At 31.3% G+C, this 20192-nt stretch overlaps 1 protein-coding gene across 1 annotated transcript in view; it reads left to right on the plus strand.

Moving 5' to 3' along the window:
- The window catches only part of dysc (whirlin protein dyschronic), a 79509-nt gene that overhangs the window by 31193 nt on the left and 28124 nt on the right, over positions 1-20192 (plus strand). Inside the window, exons 8-10 of the mRNA XM_018536862.1 lie at positions 2762-2916; positions 12720-12801; positions 13860-13967. Coding sequence (XP_018392364.1) covers positions 2762-2916; positions 12720-12801; positions 13860-13967 — 345 coding nt within the window. The remainder of the gene's footprint in view (positions 1-2761; positions 2917-12719; positions 12802-13859; positions 13968-20192) is intronic.

Here is a 20192-nt window from a genome sequence, read left to right on the forward strand (position 1 = left end):
TAATCGCGCACAGACTATGAGCATTAATGTGAGAAGATGGTCACTTCTCAGTTTGCGAAAATTTCCGAGAGAAAGAATTGAAGTCCTTATATGTACCAAATCAAAACGAATTTTTTGCCCGCAAGTGTCCGTTCGACTGGAAAAATCGAACCGATGAACCGACCCTCGATTCACGACGCTATTGATCGGCGGAGGCACGTAAATGAGCTGTAGATCATTCCGGCCTCTTGGCTGATGATCTTGAAGAGGCGATGCATCCGGGATGCCTCGGTAGAGCGTCGTAAATCAAGTGTCAGCTGCACGCGCGGAGACAAATGTTGCAGACAGAACGATGCGCGACACGTCGATCGATGATGAATTGTACAATTGCTAATTTCGCTGGTGCTTGAACTGCCAATTGCTGCCAGATCAGATAGGTCCGAGTTAATCGATACTCACTGAGGTTAACAAACCGCGTGAAACTTAAGTGCGCCTATTAAATACGCGATTTAATTATATATCGAGAGAAAAGTGTTTGATATTTGTGACGATAATTGTAAGGTAAAATAATTATTATTAAGAGTTCTATTTTTATAATTATTACTGCTGTAATGTTAGTAATATTAATTATATTTATATAGTTCTGTGTACGCATAAAAAATAATTGGCCCCGGAAACTATATATATAATATTATAGTCGTTTTTTAGATCAACTATATATTTTTTACGTATATAGAGCTATAAATATAATTATTATTATTATAGTAATCATTACAAAAATACTCCGTTTTTAGTGATCTATAAAAACGGCTTCTAATCATGATTGCTTTATCATATAATTATTGTAGTCACGCAAACACTTTTCTTTCTTTTAGTACATTTACCTTGTCGACAAAACAAAAAATCGAAACAAAATGAAATTTATTATATATTGTTATCAGTCATTTTTATCATATGTTATTTAATTAAATATATATATCGCGGCATTCTGAAATAGAAAAGTGACATCTCAAAATTAGCAATTTTTAAATACAGCATTTTTTAATTCTGATTAGAACAATATTTTAATTAGGACAGTCAATAAATTCATGCTTTCCATGTTATATTGCTAAATATAATGTATTTTTTTAAATTTTTATCAAAATAATTTTCAAAAATTTTTTAAATATACAGAACAATATTATAAATATAATGAAAATATATTTTTGATAAATGTGCCGAATAAGGAAAACAGCCCCCATGACATATGTTGTCGAGGTCACAATTTTGAGTAACCTTCAACAGATTTTAGTCGTTCGTTATTCGTTAAAAACTTATTAATAAAAAGTTTAAAAAAATAATGTATCATTTCTTTTACAACGAAAGTTATAAACCTATGTAGAATCCAGTTTATATGTTGTAAAATGTATGTGTGGATGCAGTGGGTTCCGTCTCTCCCTCACTACGGGAGGCTATACTATCAAAAAAATTCGGCATATTTACCATATTTTTTTTATAAATAAAATAATTACAATATTATATAATACATTTTCAAAAAAATAATATAAGTCGAAATATGATATTTTTCTATGACTTTTTTAATACCACCAACATTACTGTACAGTAACTAAAAAAATGTCTTTTTTTATAAGTAATCATTATAAATTTGATAGGTAAGCGATATATATATATATATATATATATATATATACTTCTGTTCTATACTAGTAAATTGGAAGAGCTACGAATGTATCGTTTTTTTTTTCAAAAAAATAGTCTTCAAAGTTATTTTTTTTATTACACAGTTATACAAAAATACAACTTTTATGGGACCTGAATAAACGAGGCGTTTTCGCATTATTCAACGCTTCGTTTATTCAGATCCCAAAATAATGTTAAACTGTGTTATCGAAAAAGTATTGCTCATTTTTCACTCGTGTCACTTTTTTATTAACGCGATAAATATATTAAGCATTATTTTTTTGTAGTCGAGACATTATTTTATTTAGAATTGTACGTAAATTTTAAAACCATTTTATTCTTACTATTTTCACTTCTCGTAATTTTTAATTTTCATTAAAATTAATTAAAATTTTATTATTATTCCAATATGAACAAAAATATGCCACTTACTATTCGCAATTCTATTTTAATTATTAAAACTATACCTTAATTTATTTTAATTAAGCTAGTAGAAATGTCTTGATCTCTTATCTCTTATACTTTAAACAAACTTATTCAGTTTTGACCAATTTTTTTTTATTTGCAATTGTTATACGGAAAGAATGATTTTACTAAAATGTCTAAAAAGTTAGCTGGACACAAATCTGAAAATAATTTTGTTAAATCATCAAAATAATTACGTAGGAATCTCAAGCAATGCTGCAAAAAGTTTTGATATTCTAGTAATTAGTTTGAGCGTCCTACATAACTATTTTAACAGTCCAAACAAAATTTATCAAATCTATCTAGCTAACTTTTCATATACTTCAACAAAAGCATTCTCTCCATGTAATTTATCATATCATTGTGGAAGTTATGAGAAGATATCTACACACGAGAATAGAGATGACTCAAATAACATTCGTCAATGTCGTTACAATAAATATTTGCGAACACGTGCACGATAAAGAACAATCCGCAAGAATACTTTTAATATCATCTCGCCGCGGCACGCCGATGAAATCATCGATCGGCCGATCGCCCCTCGTTCAAAAAAAAAAAAAGTGAGAAAGCACTCTTTTTCTACGCGCGGTAACGGAAAGGGCGCACGGCATGACACAGGACATCTGATTTCTCGCAGAGGGGTGTGCCCGGTGGTTGTTGCCGTCCGGGACGACTGGTGGACGTCGAGGGAGACCCTCTAGGAGTGACGGGCCCTCTTCTACCGCGGGATAGCCAGGAGTATAGGTCGCCGAGCGAGGACAGCGGTCTCGGGGCCGACATGCCCAGGACCAGGTCGACCGCATGAATCTCTCCAGCGCAAAAGGATCACGAGTCGCCATTGTTAACGGCATAATTTTCACGCGTCGGGAAAAATCGTTACCCAGTAAACAGCAACCAAAAGTATTGTAACGTCGTGTTACAATTTCACACTCAACAATGTAAATAAAACGTAACACGTGTATGTTACATAATACTTACATTATTAAAGAGCTTATTCTAATTCTTAATGGCTGTAACGCTACAGTCGTTAAGAGTTACAGAATAGGCCCCTTAGTGTAAAATTATAATATTGATTGTGTTCAACAGAAAAAGCAGCCTTGCAACTATTTAAGACTATTTAATATGATTGGTTCATAAATTTAGATTCTGTGAGAGGAGCTGAAGGCAAGACTAATCATATTAAAAAATGTTTCAAAGTAGAGTTCTAGAAAATTACAGATTCGTCATAGAAAAATACAGCTTGATTGGCTGTTTACCAGAAACTAAAAAATATTGCTTAATAAATAAGGAAAAAATTATCGCGCTGCGATCATATAATTTAAACAGCTAATAGATATATAATATTAGGAAAAGTGACTCAATATAATAACATTTCTGGCTTTTTAGGGCTCTACTATGAAGCTGTTTTCTCTATGACTCTATTGAACGCAGCCATTAATGTTACGTTACTTTAGCTAATGTTTGCTGGGTATGAAAGAATGCTTGGTAAAAGGAATCGTTAAAGTGACTTCGATCAATACTAAAGAAATGACGAAATGTTGAGAAATGCTGGCTTAGAATGGCGACAGCGATCCTTTCGGTGTTGACTTTTACCATTCTCCCTTCGATACAGCTATTATTGCGATAAGTTCACCCCTCAGCTCCCTTTTGCCTTAGCCGCTTGAGTTTGTTGTGTAGATACACGAAGAACTAGTTAGCGAGGAACATACTGGCGATCGCTTTCATCTTTAAGTAGCAAGTTTGTATAGCGCGACTGCTTATATATAGGATGTCTATCAACCGCGTTGTCTTTCAAACTATAATAGATATTACAGAAAAAAATAAAAATTGAAATTTTAATATTATTGTTGCATCAAGTTATTCTTTCACAAACATTAAAAAATCAAACTTTCATAAATATATATATATATATTTTTTTTTCTTTTAATATTTAAAATATCTAAAGTAACTTTAAAACTGTAATTGTTATATTAACTTTATCTTGTAATTTATTACTATAGAAATTGTAATTTATTACTTATAGAAAGGATAAATGACGCGTTTACTATAAATTTACTGTTAATTAATTAAACAATAAATTCATATCGTAATTAACAGGAACTCGTAGTTACATTATACAGGACACGCTGTACAGCGAGCGATAATTTACTTTCGAGGTACGAGAAGGTCACGCGGCATTTCTGCGTGACGATCGAACGATTGACAAATAGCTAATTATATCCTTTTGCTGCGCAACAAAATAGAATTCGCAAAGATCGCAGGTTGGCCTCCCTGATTTCTTTTAAGTAGAGAAATAATAGTCTTTCTCTGTATAGGATACACGTAGTACACCGATATTTCATTTACTGCTACGTTTGCCTCCCCCTCCCCCTTCTCTCATTCCTCCTAGAACCTTGATATCCAGACCTTCTCTTCAGCATCCTCAAACTAGTAACCGAGAACCCAGGTATGTAAACAGACAGAGCTAGACGTGTACAGGGCGCTTCGGTTGCAACAGTTCAATGCACCTACCTTCACCGCTGCAACCTGGCCGACGAGATGGCTCTTACCTTCGCCGTTCTAACAAAGTCAGAAGCGATAACACGTTGCTATTCATCGTTGCATCTATCGATTGACTTTTACATTCTTGGAAATCGAGAAAGATTGTAACTATGAACTCTAATTTTACTGAACTGGATTAGTTTGATTATCAGTTCGTTTCGATTTATGCCTTATTATAACAATATCGGAAAAATTTTATCATGTCAATGCTATGTCAAAACTTGATTAATGATTTCACATGCACACATCATGGTATATATTTTTTAAACCTGTAATCAATACACGGAAAAAAAAATATTGTATTAACAGCATTAACCTTTAAACTGTCGGGAAAGCCACTTTGTGACTTTGCAAAAATTTCGAAATTTTGCGTTATGTGGATGTTACTTTTTTTATACAGAAAAATTTTTGAGAAAAAAGAACTACTATTTTAATGCAAAAATGCCGGCAGTCTAAAGATTAAGCAGTCTAGTTGAAAGTAAATCTTAAATTGTTAATTCAATGACAGTAAAAAATGTACAAAAAATACATTAAAATTTAATAAATATTTGTTTAAATAATACTAACTTAACATTTATTTACGGTAAATAAATATTTCCTAAATTAAAGATGATAGTTAAAATAAAATTAATAGTTCTTACGCAAAAAACAAATGCATAATTTACATTTAATAAATATTCAGCTAAAATTATTCAAATATATATTTATTTAAATTTATTACATTTTTTCTCAATATATTAATAAAACAGATAACATTTTATTTAAACAAACCGTATTTGTTTCATTAATACTGTTATTAAATTAACAAGGTTATTTTCAATACTGCTGTCGCTCATGCTGTAATAATACAATGCCATTTTTCTCCGCGTTATATTTTAAATATCGTTAGTGCCTCGCTAAGCTCAAAGGGTTTAATAAGTTAGATGTCATGAGACGAACCTTTTTGTTTCTTTTCTCTGAGTTCATTTAGTTCACTCATATAATTATCACGATTAAATTTATAAAGTGCATATAATTCAGTTTTAGACCTTTAATTACCCGTGTGACATTATCGAGGTAACAAATATTCTATGAGCTCGGAGAAAACTCTATATAATCAGCATTTTGAAGGCGTCGGCTCGTGCCGGCGATGGAGTGAAATTTGCTTTACCGAGCATTGCTGAAATCTGTGGGACGAGCGCGAAGGGCGAATCGCCGCAAAAGGTGATGTTTTCCACGTGGCGACGCGTAGGAGGGGAATCGATAATCGAGGTGGATTTAGTCGGCAGAACGAGTACACGACAGTTTTCCCTATTCTACATTTCCATTCGCGCGACACGCTCGGCACGCCCGCGATCGGCGACAAACGCTTTCGATTTCACGGTAGGAAATGATTGTTGCGCCCACGAGCATGGAAATATGTATTTCGTTCCACGATTAATTGTTAGATGACGAAAGAGTTTCAATAATTTTACCGTTCACTTTTAATACAAACGCAACTCTGTGAAATATTAATTTAAAAAACCTTAATGCAAGTTCTTTGCGTTATTACTAAAGAGAGCTAATATTTAATGTTATTATTAAAATGCAAGCGGGATTAAAATAATAGGCAACGATGAAAAAATCTTAATTGCGCTAATAAAATATTATTTAATAATATTTAAACTATAATACCATGTAGATTATGTATATATAATGAAATCTTGAATTTTTGTTTAATCACATTATTTTAGAAGATTAAATATTAATGCAGTACCGTGAAATATATTAATAATTTTAATTTATCAGTGGATTTTTGTTTAATAATTAATATTAAAAAAGGCTAATATTTGTTAGCAATATCATTATTAAAAAATTCAAACGGAATTAAAATCGTTCGTAAGGATAAAAAAAATCTTAATTGCAATAATAAAATATTTAAACTTCTATATTAATAATAATAAAACTTTGAAATTTTCATTTAATCACAACGTTGTTTCAAATATTAATACAATTCTGTGAAATATTAATTAAGAAACTTTCTGTAGATATTTTTTTATGTTCAATAATATTATTAGAAGACATCGAGTTTTTTTTATGAGCAGCGTTGTTATCCAAAATGCAAGTGGGATTAAAATTATTCACAAAGGTGAAAAAATCTTAATTAATCTTGCGCTAATAAAATTTTAAACTTCTATATTAGTAATATATACAATAAAATTTATTATTATAGGAGGTCAAATATTCAATAATGCAATTCTGTGAAATATTAATTTTCTGAAGATTTTTTACATTCAACAATTATTATCAGAAGAAAATTAATATTTATTAGCACTATTATTAATGCAAGCGAGATTAAAATAATTCGCAAGAGTAAAAAAAGATCCTAATTTCGCTAATAAAGTATTCAATGACATTATTATTATAGAATAGTTGAATATTTATTAGCGTAATCATGATTAATATTAGCTCAATTGAAATTTAGTAGAACGCTGCTCATCTGTCCGTTCCCATCCATGCATCTGTCCATCAGCAAGCAAATCATAAAAACAAAATTCATTAGAATAGTTGAAAGAATGTTGATGAAAGCTTTTTCAAATTTAATTAATATACATATAACAAAAAATAAAGTAATCATTAATGTAATTATTAGTAACACAAACAGAGGATTAAAAAAATTTATTATAGATATTTTACTTAAAAATGTTTTTTTGTTCATATAGAAAATTATTCTAAAATAATATTATTTGTATCGGATATGAAAAAAAATCATTTGAATAATAAATCCAATAAAAAGTGTTAAAGAATATCTCAGATTTTCAGGAAATGTAAAGAATATACAATATTTCTTGTAAAAATAAAAATCTTTTTGAATTCTTTGGAGTGAAATCACTTCAAAAAATTAAAATTAAGTCAGTTTTGAAAAAGTGTAATTTAATTTTCAATTTTTAAGGATAAAATTCACTCTTAAAAGTTTTAGAGAGATCTTTTCTTCTTCAATATAATGTGTAATTACAAATACTGTTATTCAGTCTAAAACCATTGTTTCACATTCAGTAAAAAATCACAGGTTTAAAAACATTGTATATTTTCTTGTCGATCGTTATCATATAAATGAGGAAAAAATTATTCGAGAAATAAAACAGACGCTTCGATAGTGATTTTCTGTCACATTGTGCTGAATTCACGATAACTTTCTCCGCGAACGTATATCATATACATACGGAAGGCACGTTGAGTCGCAAATATGAAAGTAAATTTTGCGGGATCGATAGCGAGCGCGAATACAGCAGTCAGCGAGATATGGAGGAACTCAATGCGCTTTGCTTTGATAGCTTTCACGTCGCTCGTCCCTAGCGGGAACGGGATGGACGGACAAATGGACGAGCGAAAACGTTCTGCTTTTGATCCTCCCCAAGTACTCGTGATTTCAATATACCTTTGCGCCTTTGTCCGCCGATCTAATCTCCACCTCGAATTCTCTATCTTTTGTCGTGCGCGGGACCAGCCGACATTGAACTTTCTTTCCTAAACCTAGACAAAAAACGTTTTCCCGATACAGAAAAGAGATTTTGCATTTCAATCGCGGTACATCAAAAGAGATTTGCATTTTCTCTCATATATTTTACATGAAATTGAGAATTCTTTATTAATCAAAAAATATTTTTTTAGATTATACATTGAAATTTTTTGAAGCAACAATGAAAGTTTTAATCAAGTCCAAAACTTATTATTTATATTACAATACTTTTAAAGCTTTAATTTGATATTTACATATGTACATCTCTAGGCACATTAGCTAGAATTTTATAGATACACGATTTATTTTTGAGATTAGCTATTTGTTCAAATAATATCATCTCATCTTTATATAAAAGCTTTTGCGCTCCAATTATAGAATTGTTAAAAAATTCATAAATACAGCTTTGGCCGTAAGTATAAAACACACCTACAAATGGGCGTATCATTTGATATCTAATAAAAAATAAATTAGAAACCATAAATTAAGATACTTATTAACATTACATTTTCAATATTCTTAGAAGACGCTTATTAGCATTGATATTATTAAATTACTTATCAATTTATTATGTGATATTGCTATTCTAGTTCTAGTCATGACTGTGTTTCAAAACTGATAAAGATTTCAGCGCGCAATTTGCAAATTGGATATAAATTCACATCATAGTACATAAAATATTTAAACATTATGATCTGCATTGACTGAAAATTGGATTTCTCTTACTTTTAATCAGATAGCAAATTTATTCTCATTAGTCCAATGTGGAATTTTAATTAAAAAAAAACAATTTTATTAAAAATAATATTTATTTTGATAACAACTCTAATATTTTATTATTAGTCCTCTTTTGGCCTTTATTATCGTCTTTTCCCACGAAAATGCAATAAATTAAGAATATTTTGGATTTATAACAAAGGCTATAGAAGATTTATTTGTAAAAATATTGATACTTTAAATAATTTAAATTTTAAGAATTGTGGGAATATCTTTCATATAAATACGTACACGTTTGCAGAATTAAGTAATTAAATGTTAATATTCTTACCATATACAAGGTGAGGCATCAAAAACAAGCGAGTTATTACGTGACCTGTTTTAGATGCTTCATCCTGTATACTGTAGTGTACAAATTAACTTATTCAATTTTTCGCATGGTTTTAACATTTTACAAAAATAAATAAATATTTTAACAAATCAAGAAAATTAAATAAACTCAACAGAGAAACAATTCATTTTTTCACTCTAATTTTGAAATCATATAACTTTATTTCTCTCCCTCGTATAATCCATTCCATAAAAATTTAGAAATCAAAATAAAAATAATAAATTTTAATTTTTCCGTATTAGTTTAAAAATTATTTATTAAAGTATTGCATACACACTCCACGTAGCACACTAGAATCTGTAAAACGCTCAGAAAGCGCTTGTGCAAGTAAAGTGGTGTCTACAGTGAAACTTTAAGGCATGAAACTTAAGCTTTAAGAAATTGACCAATCATATTCAATTATTCTCCTTACATTTGACTGTAGTCAATTTCTTATAGCTTAAAGTTTAAAGCTTAAGTTTTACAACTTAAAATCTCATTGTAGAGCTGCTTAACATATTGTAATAGCGCTTATTGAGCGCTTTGTAGATGCTGCTATGCTACGTAGGAGCTAATATTAGCACAATTAAATAACACTGATTTAAATCATACTATAATTGCGCTGGTATTATTTTCAACCTCAAGCTTATTGAGCGGCGCGTTCTTACAATTAGTGCCGAGTAGAAACGATTTCCGTGGCGTAGTTTTAAACAAGCCGAGGGCAGCGACGAGGAGAGCCCTTGAAATTTTCACACCGCCGTGCTTTCTTACATCCTAGGTCGTATCCCAGGTAACAGAATGAAACAAATGAGCTTCGGCAGTCGCCAGTACCGTAATCGCTTCGGTAACGAAATGTTCGTCACGAAACGCGAGCTCTCACGAGAATCACCTGCCGACGTGCTTTCGCGATCCCATCCGCGAGAATAAATAAAATCCGCGGACATATTTCGTCGCTAATCCCGGCTCTAAAAATAAGTGACCTGTTTTATGATTTTACGCTCTTCTCTCATCGCGGGAATTAGAGAATTTAGATTAATCTTCTGATTAAATGTGCTCGTGAATTTAGTTAATGCGCAATTTGGCAAACCGTTTTCTGCTTTAGAATGATTGACGTAAAAGTTAATTAGTTTCGAAAAAGAAATCATAATTACATTGAAATTACATCGATTAATTTGTAATATAAGGGAATGCGTCAATTTCTTGCTTTTTTTCCCCGTCGAGGAAGAAAATTGCGCACTGTAAAAACAGAAAACTAATGGCGTGAAAATGAAAATTGGCTGCGTCTGTGAAGATAATGATAGTGATTAAGGGAAAATTGATTGCGAATGGGGAGAAATTCTTCCTGTCGATGCCACCTGCGATCTAAAATTGCTCGTTTTGAAATATCCGCAGTGAGGATATGTCCATAACGACGACGACGCGATCTAGAAGCGATCTATGTTAATCGCAGCTGTAGAAACCATTCATGTGATCGGTGCCTTATAACCTTATGTGCTCCATACTGCTTTCCAACTTTTCCGGGTGAGAATTCGTTCGTACAATTTCTCGCCTCGAGCAGTCATCTCGAAAGTGAATAAACGCTCGTCGTCAGCGGGTCATCGAATGATCCCGATCACCCGTCAAAAGCTCTCTCATTTCTCAAACCGTCTGTTCGTGTAGTTCTATTCCCGGGTATGATTGCACGAAATCTATTTGAATTTATTTAAATATATATGGAGATATATATATCTCCACATTTTTCTCAAGCACTGTGCAATATTTTAAGAGTTAAACAAAAACATTGAAAAGAAAAGAGTATGAGTTAATCAACGCAGATGTTAATATGCAAGTATATTCGAAGTAAAATATATTTTCTTGTGTGATGACAATTTTAAACAAAACATATTTATAACAAATTTTAGAAAACTGCGTTATCATATAATTCAAATAAAAATTCATTTCTCTTAAAGAATATATTATAAAATTTATTTTTAGCTTACACTAGAAATTGAATGTACTTTAAATAAATTTGATGAGTGTGATAAGCTTATGATAGATTTGCGAATACATGAACTTTTTAAATACTTGAAACAAGTAATTACTTGAATACAGAGTATAACAAGAAAGTAAAAATTCTCGATTTTTCTTAAGAAAACATTTTAGTTTAAAGTTAATGGTCAAAATTAATTACTTTTAATTTTTATTATTTCATTATAATATACTTTCGTTAAAGATTCTCTAAAAGACTTAAGCTCTGTGTGTGTGTGTGTGTTCATTTAAATTTAATTATTTTCATAAGCTTTGTTTTCTTTCAGAGTTATTAATATAAAATGACAATTTTATATAGAATTTTAAAAATATTCCAGATCTTTGAAACGATATCTTTGAGATACATATGTTCATATAGTTTTTCTTTAAAAAATAATTTAAAATAATTTTAAGTTAACTCTTAAAATATTTGATAATAAGAAATATTGTGAATTTTGGTACGCAATATATTAATAATCTTAAAATTAAAAAGATAATAAAAAGTAAATTGGATTAAAAATCTAAATTGGATGAAAAGTGAAACAAAAACAATAATAGGTTATGAGTCAGATTTTCATGTTAAAATTTTTAAACAAATGTTCTAAATATATAAAATAAACGTTTCAAGCTCCATCAGATCATCCTCAGTGCTAATTATGAAAACAATGTCAAATGTCAGTTGAAGATACAATATAGATTGGTAGATCGTATTAATATTATAAGAAGCATTTGTAACACTGATTTCTAATATTAATAGGACCTACCGATTTAAGTTTTCAACTGACATTTAACATTGATTTTATTATAAACACTAAAGATAACCTGATAAAAGTCGAAACATTTATTTCGTACAAGTGTATTTAAAATACTTGTTACATAAATTTTAAAACCTAAAAGCTCGGCTCGTAACCAATTATTGTTTTCATTTCATTAAAATTACTCAGATCGTATTGTACCTAATGTTCCAAACATACGAAATTCTAAAGTCTTTGAACGATCAATCTGCTCGTTGCTAACAGTAAATTTATATTTAGTATTATACTTCAAAAATAGAACTACGCGATTCCCGGAGCTGAGCCTATTAAATTTAAGCGATATCGCCTGCTATAGTATTTGCTTTCATTAAAATACACTAGAGATTATATTAGAGACGAAGGGTAGGTTGGTATGTGATAGAATCACTTCGGATTATCATTTGATATCTTCTCGAATCAAAGGCGCAAAGCGCCCTACGAAATTAGCTGTTAATCTTCGACACTCACAATTATCAAATCGGCTCCGAAATTCGCAAAATCTCGCGAATCTCATTCACTTCCGCTCGATCACCTCCCCTTTGTTTCCGATCGGGACGATTGATCTCCATCTGACGACGAATCGTCCCGACGACGCCGATAGGGCTAATAAAGACGAGACGCGCGATTTGATAAGAGCGGCCGCGGAGCGGGGTGGGTGGTTCTGAAATGGAAATTTTGCCAATTGCAGAGTGGGCTGCAGGAGGGCGCAGCAGCACCAAGTGACGACCTCCGACCTCGCCCTCTCCAATGATGACGAGTGCGACAATCAGGTACTGCGGGCGTATCCTTTTCGAACCGTCGCGCCGCGGTGATCCTTCGCCACTCAACGAGTCTTACAATCAATTGAAGTCAGAAGCTGCGTTCCACTTAACGTTCGCAACGCTCACGAGCATCGTTTTTTCTTGTTTAACATTTGATAAACAACGAAGATGAAATGATTCCACGAGCGTTGTGAGCGTTAAATGGGACGCAGCCAGAGTCGGATAAAATGAAAGTTGAAAACGGATGTTTAAAAATAACACTGAATAAATTTTGATAACATTTAACAAGTAATAGGTGTTTCTTGCAGGGCCTTTCACACTAGAAAAGAATTTTCTTTTCAAAAATTCTGTCACCCATCAATTTTTAGAATTTTTGCTTTGAACTTTTGTATAACACAAATGCGTGATGTTATATGTAAAACATTTAAATATTTTTTACAATACATAAAAATAAATGTCATATAAATTGTTTAGGTACAATTTTAAGTGACATATATGTATACATAAATATATAAATAATAAAATTATTGGAAAATTTAATCTAAAAATTGTAATGATTTATAGGGATTTACAAAGAAAAACAAAGTCCTTGGTTTTTGGAAATTTGTGCAATTTTTAAAATCTTTTTTTAGCAGCTATAAAAATGTATAAGAATTATCAGGTGTTGAGAAACAGAAACCATGTAATTAGGAGGACTAAAGTACTGTGAATGTTTTAGAAATTACCGTAACACAAGTGTCACGAAATTCTTACACAATTTTAACTTAAATTTTAATTCCCAACGACATTAATCACGTTTAATCTTAATTTGGCTTTTATTCATACGAATTATGAAGCGTAGAACAAAGAACCGCTGTCTCGTCCGAGAAAAATTATGATGGGAACACCGTACGGGTGAAAGAGTTCGAAGGGATACACCTAGAAAGCCGCTAAAGCCGGATATCGTGATTCTTTATCCCCGATGAAAATTTGTGTCACCAATATCGTCGTAAAAAAAAAAAGAAAAAGATATTGAAAGCTTTCTCGCGATCAATCAGGATGAAACACGGTCGTGTCCTTTTTTCCAGGATTATGATGACGAGATCGAGAATGGACGAGGTCGCAGACACAGTTCCCCAGGCGGCTCGCGGGGTAACCCCAGGGATTATGGCCATCACTTGCACCCGGACAATTTGGTGAGTCGACCAGCACAAATTCGATCATCGGACACGGCACTTTGAGACATCTTCTATATTCTCTCCAATGCTATTGAAATACTCTGATCGCGTCCGAAAGTGAGAAAATTTACTGACGCGCAACTCAATTTCTTCAATGTGGTTGATTTAAATTAATTGATTTTTATTTTAAAGAGTGAAACCCGAGAAAGTCTCGAGAAAGAAAATTCGAAAAGAAACGCAAATTCGATGAAAGAGATTTCGATTCAAATTCGAGTGATCAATTCAATGGAGTATCTAAGTCTCGATTTATTATATCATATATTAAAATTGTATTTAGATTTAGAAAGTTGTGTGTGTGTTAGAAAATATCAAAGCATACTAATTTTTGAAAATATAATTACATTTTTTAATATTATGTTATGTAATTATATTTTCAATACTATATTATTAATAATATAATCAAATTGTTTTATTCTCTCTCTCTCTCTCTCTCTCTCTCTCTCTCTCTCTCTCTCTCTATCTCTCTTTAAACGTAAACCTATATTTAGTGTTTGATATTTTAACTAAAAAGGTATTTAATTATTATTTGCCTTATAAAGTGATCGGATCATTTTTAGTGGCTAAGGATTATTGTTTCGAGATAGATTTATTGTAATAGCTTTATACCGTAGAACAACGAAACAGAGAAATTAGATACCCTTTAAAACACATAATAACATTCTAGAATAGGCGATCCTTTCATATTATAGACAAGCGATCGTGTGACTGTCTCTCAGGGAGAAGAGAAAAGTTATAGAAATTCAAATTTCGTCTGTAGTTTGCATCCGACGTATTTAATACACGTAGCGAGTTGTGATCCCGTTACAGGAATAATTACACAAACATAGATTGCTGTTTACAGTATAGACTTAAGTATCGCGTGCTGCAGGCAACAGGTAAATCTTAAACACTTGCTTACTTTATGCAAATTACACTTTAAAATGATACATCGCAAGGAGCGTGCAACAAAAATAAAAAAATTTAATTAAACTTTAGACACAAAATATCCTAATTAATTATGCATATATATATTTCTTTAAAAGAATATTTAAATACGCGCGTAAAATGTTAACGTGTGTATAAAAAAGTGATATCTATTAATAATTTGTATCAGTCTCTTCCCTTTCACATTTTTAATTCATGAACTCTCATTATTAAAATTATTATTATTAAATAATATTATTTTAATTAAATCATATATAATGTTTTACGTTATATTAATATCAGATCCGCGGTATTACTTATTATTTTTCTTATATGATTTAAAATGTAAGCTTATTTAATTTCTCTCTAATATCTTCGTAAACGAGTAGAGTTAAACGAAAGTACGTGCGAAATCGGGTTTTGCCAGACGGCCTCATTTAAATTCGTATATAACGCTCGAGCAACGTTGCGCGATAATTTCTCCGTTTAATTTGTGCACGCCTGTTACTCACGTACAGTTATTTACGCGCAATACGTACACGCTGCATCACTCTAGAACGAATTTTTGGAGCAAAGATAAAAAATGGACTGCGTTAAATCAATTTTTTTCTATAAAAAAGAGATTTAGAAAAATAGACTCTATACAATATTTAAATAATAAGTATAAAATGTACTTGTATGCATACAAATTTATGTTTACTTATAAATTAGAGAACCCAAACGTCTAATTATACTTTTATTGATAAAATAACTTGTTATTAATTTATTACTGCGTTCTTATCAGAATATGAAACGCGGTTATCACCGCGTTTCATATTTTGTATATTATTTCTGTGTCAATATCACTAGTCTTGTTGTATAATTTATGTATTAATTATTATATATTAATTACATATATTAATTATATATTAATTATATATATTATGTATTAACTAACACTTTATATTAAGAGTCCTCGTATTCAAAATTTTATTTTTAATTAACACTGGAAAAAAATTGTTTATTTGCAAATTAATTTAGTTCATCTTTATTTCTTTTGTTGAAAAATGTATATATTTAAGTCAAATATAATATACGTAACATGTCTGACATTCTTTATCACAAGAAATAAAAATGGATTTTAATGTGGTCAAATGAACAACTTTTTCTCGAGTGTATCAATTATGACAATGTATAATTGTGTATATCATTCCACATTTATTACGTTTTAAATTCCAATTTTTAATTAAAAGTTGATAGAGGACGCGATACGGCTTGTATGTGCGCCTTTCGTTATCTTGCAACGTACAATCATCGATCGGAATTGCAAACGCGTAATAAGCCTATCTTTTATGCCGTTTTTGCACTCGACGCCAACGCGTTTTATGTGATTCGCGTAATCATAATCGTAATCGCGATACCAACCTGATAATAGTATGTCATTGGCGCAAATGTAAATTTACAACGAGATCAATGACGCCGGGTTATCAACAGTAATTCGTGTCGCTGGTAAATATAGGACGCGTGCCCGACAGGTATTTACCGATGTTTATAAACGCGTTGTTGTTCGACAAAGTTGTAAAAATTAAATATTTATTATAGTCGCGGCAGAGGAAGAGAGTGATGCATCAAATAACAGTAATAACCGATATCGATGATAAATGCTCTCACATATTCATTTCCTCCCCATCAATTTATTTTTATTTATAGAGCAGTTTTTCATTGTTTACATTTCTCACGCTCTATTTTTATTCCAACGATCTATTTAGGTGGAGATTATAAAGGTCAATATAATTCGTGCACGCGCACTTGTTTTGCGTCAACTGATGCAGCTACAAACTTTCCGTGATGAACCCCCTGATAAATAGTCGCATGATCGCACCCCGATATCGACGTAATGTTATTATAGGCGTAGATTCAAAGTGGTAGATCACCAGTCCATTTAACAATGTCTAATGGTCGTTATATAATAGATGATTGTAGTAATCCATACGAAAAGGGGATGACAAACTCATCGCGCGAAATGTCTCGCGTCTTATTTCGGCGATCTATAGGATTCTATAACGATGATCATCTCGAACGGGGCAGGAATGAATAAACGATCACAGTTTTTTAACGCGGAATAAATGTCAGATAAGACATCCGATATTCGTTAGCGACATTTTGTCCCGGATATTTTATATAAGATCAAACCGAGAAAAGTATATTATCTAAAATAAAACCATATGAATCATCTTTCGGAAATTCAACACGGAAAAAGCGATTGCTGAATCATCTAAAGTTTAGCTACAGTGAGTACAAAAAATATTTGTATAGGAAAAATATCTTGCTCATTATCAGTTTCAGAAAGTAAACATTAATTAGTAATTTATTAATAAAACATAAAATGTGGATTGTATACTTCTCAAAACTATTTTACCTAAAAAGATGTAATAATTAAAATATATTATCTTAATATAATATCCAAGCGAAAATAAAAAAATTATTATTTGGAGGCACAGAAAATATTCGTAGAAATTTAAAATCGAGAAAAAAGATCATGATCAGGTTATTTTCGCGAAGCTCTTTTATTCAGGATAGAATATATTCTTTGTTAAAAAATTTACTAATTAATGCTTTATTTCTTTTTACTAGAAATAGACTTTTTTTAAAAAGTCTCATTTGTATGAATACTTTTTGTATTCACTATATAAATAGAATACGAATCTAAAAATAACTTTGCTGGACCATTAAAATAATAATGTACGACACTCAAATTATTAGAACGTCAAATCTTTTTGCAGTTTTATTATCATGCTTAAACGACCTGGATAATTACTTTAATAATCTAATAAAATGAGTTTCAAATTTTTATTTAGCTAAATTTTTGGGTGCTACAGCAAAATTGTTTTTTCCACATATAAAAAAAAGAAAAATTTAGTAAAGTTCAGCGTTTAAACGTTACATTTTGAATGTTACACTTTAAAAGTGAACAACAAACATCTCGAGATTCAGTGAATTATGCTTTTCTCTCTTTACCTGACATTTTCGAATAACTTTGAAGTCTTAAGAAGGTCATTGCTTAAATGTTCTTCAAGAAACGCGGGATGTCACAAAAGAGTTCTAGCAAGGGCTGCGAGATCTCTCTCTCTTTCTGTCAGATCTTGATATTTTATATTCTTAACAACCACATATAATCGGGAAAAGAGGAAATATATCAAATAATTATAGCAAATTCGCGATGTACTGGAAACGTTCAATGAGATCGCTCAGGTAGAAGAGCACGAAATCGAGATACGCGAACAGGTGCCGATACGAAACGAACAGAAGAACCAATGAAGTAGCAGCTCGGGCAGTCACAGTGTTATCGACGTCACTGGCACTGACGTGATGTAGTTTCTAAAAAGTGCTTTACGATCGTTCGTTCTCCCCAAGAATAACGACTTCTACCGACTATTACGACGTCTAACGTCTGGATGAAAAAAAAAGACGTCCGGATTGCCTTCTGCCAGGCAGGTGCGTAGAACAGAGATAATGAAGAAACCGCGATTTTATGGACGACATCGTAACTATACATTTGCTCTGCTTGAAGTACTCGAACGAAGCGATAGGAGAGAAATACGAATTATCGGAATTCCCTTCTCGAGAAGTTCGAGGAACTTCACGATCTAACAACTCTTGTAGATTTAAACGATTTAATATCAACATTAGTTTTAAACAATGTACACGAAAGAATGATTTTGCTGAAGTATCTAAAAATTTAGTTAGCTAAGATTTGAAAATAATTTTATTTAAGCCATCGAAATAATTATGTAGAACGTTCAAACTAATTCCTAGAGTATTGAAACTTTTTGTAATTTTATTATCAAAACATCTTGCATAATTATTTTAATAATTCAACAAAATCATTTTCAAATGTATATTTAACTAAATTTTTAGACTTTAGCAAAGTCGTTGTTTCATATACCGATAATTTTAATCTCATTATGTATTCTATTTAATCAAAATATTTTTAATATATATCCAAATTTTTATTTCATCCTACAACCATCAAATTATTTCATTATACTAATAATATGTATAAACAAATTTTATTTTTATTTTAAACACATTGGGTAACAAGTAGTAATTGAATATTTCTTTTGAAGACTGACTCGCGCAATTTATCTCAGTTTCAAGCACATGAAGAAAAATACATCTTCAAAAATTTATCTCCTTATTAGCCTCCGCGATTCTCAGCCTCCTACCGTCCTGCAGAGAGGAAGAAAAAGTGCGATCGCCCTACACGCGAGAGCAGAAGCGATGTGCAATTGAGATAATCGAGAGAATACGTTGCAGTGCGTTGCAGTATGGGATCGCGATCGCGTTTGAGAAGAATCGGGAGCCAATGCCAAGGTCGACCCGATATAATTAAGATAATAGCGACGAGCCGATGCGTTACACGAGATCGTTATTCCAATTGCACGCGGAGACGCCATCTCCTCGCGAGAATTCATGTCTGTCGATATCTATATTTATCTGAGCGTAATCCGAAAACTACCGCAACATATAATTTTAGTAAATTGTATAATAGCCCCATTAAAATCCCAATAAGTCGATATTAATGGCTCGTTTGAAATGTTTATGCAATTAACCGCAAATCCAATAATTGACAAAAATTTTAAAAACCTATATATATTCACATTTATATACATATGTACAATTTCATACATGACTGAAATTGCGTTAGAAGTCGTAATATTGAAACAGTATTCGATGAAATGCGGCTTTCGAGGACTTAAAGGCTTCAAGATAGAACGAGCAAAAACGGCCTCAAAGGGTTAATCAACGTACTGGGGGGGAATTATAAATCGTTATCGGAACTTCGTCGAAAAATCGCATCACGGAGTTAATTATGGTGCAGTTTAATATACAAGGTGTTCTTATCACAGCAAACCACAATTAATCTATGAATTATTAGATCACAAGAATGAAATTAGAACAAATCGTTTCTTAGCACAAATGATAAGAAAAAAAACTGTTTTCACTATAAGGTACTCTCCGGTTAAAAAATTTGCAAGTTTTCCAATTTCTAATTTATCAGAGGAAATCAAACGAAATTAAATTTACTATTAAAGTTACGAGTTAATCCTCTTTTGTATTATTTATACAAGTTACTTCCATTCCCTGTATATATATATATACTAATAACTCTAATATAAAGTAAATTATTATTAATAATTTATATAAGTTAATAATTCTCATCATTTACAACGAACTGCTAACTTAAAACAAAAATATCAATTCAGAATTCGAAAATCTATAAGAAATGAAGACAGGACA

Source organism: Cyphomyrmex costatus, unplaced genomic scaffold, assembly GCF_001594065.2.
Source record: "Cyphomyrmex costatus isolate MS0001 unplaced genomic scaffold, Ccosl1.0 scaffold160, whole genome shotgun sequence".
NCBI classification, from domain to species: Eukaryota; Metazoa; Arthropoda; class Insecta; order Hymenoptera; family Formicidae; genus Cyphomyrmex; species Cyphomyrmex costatus.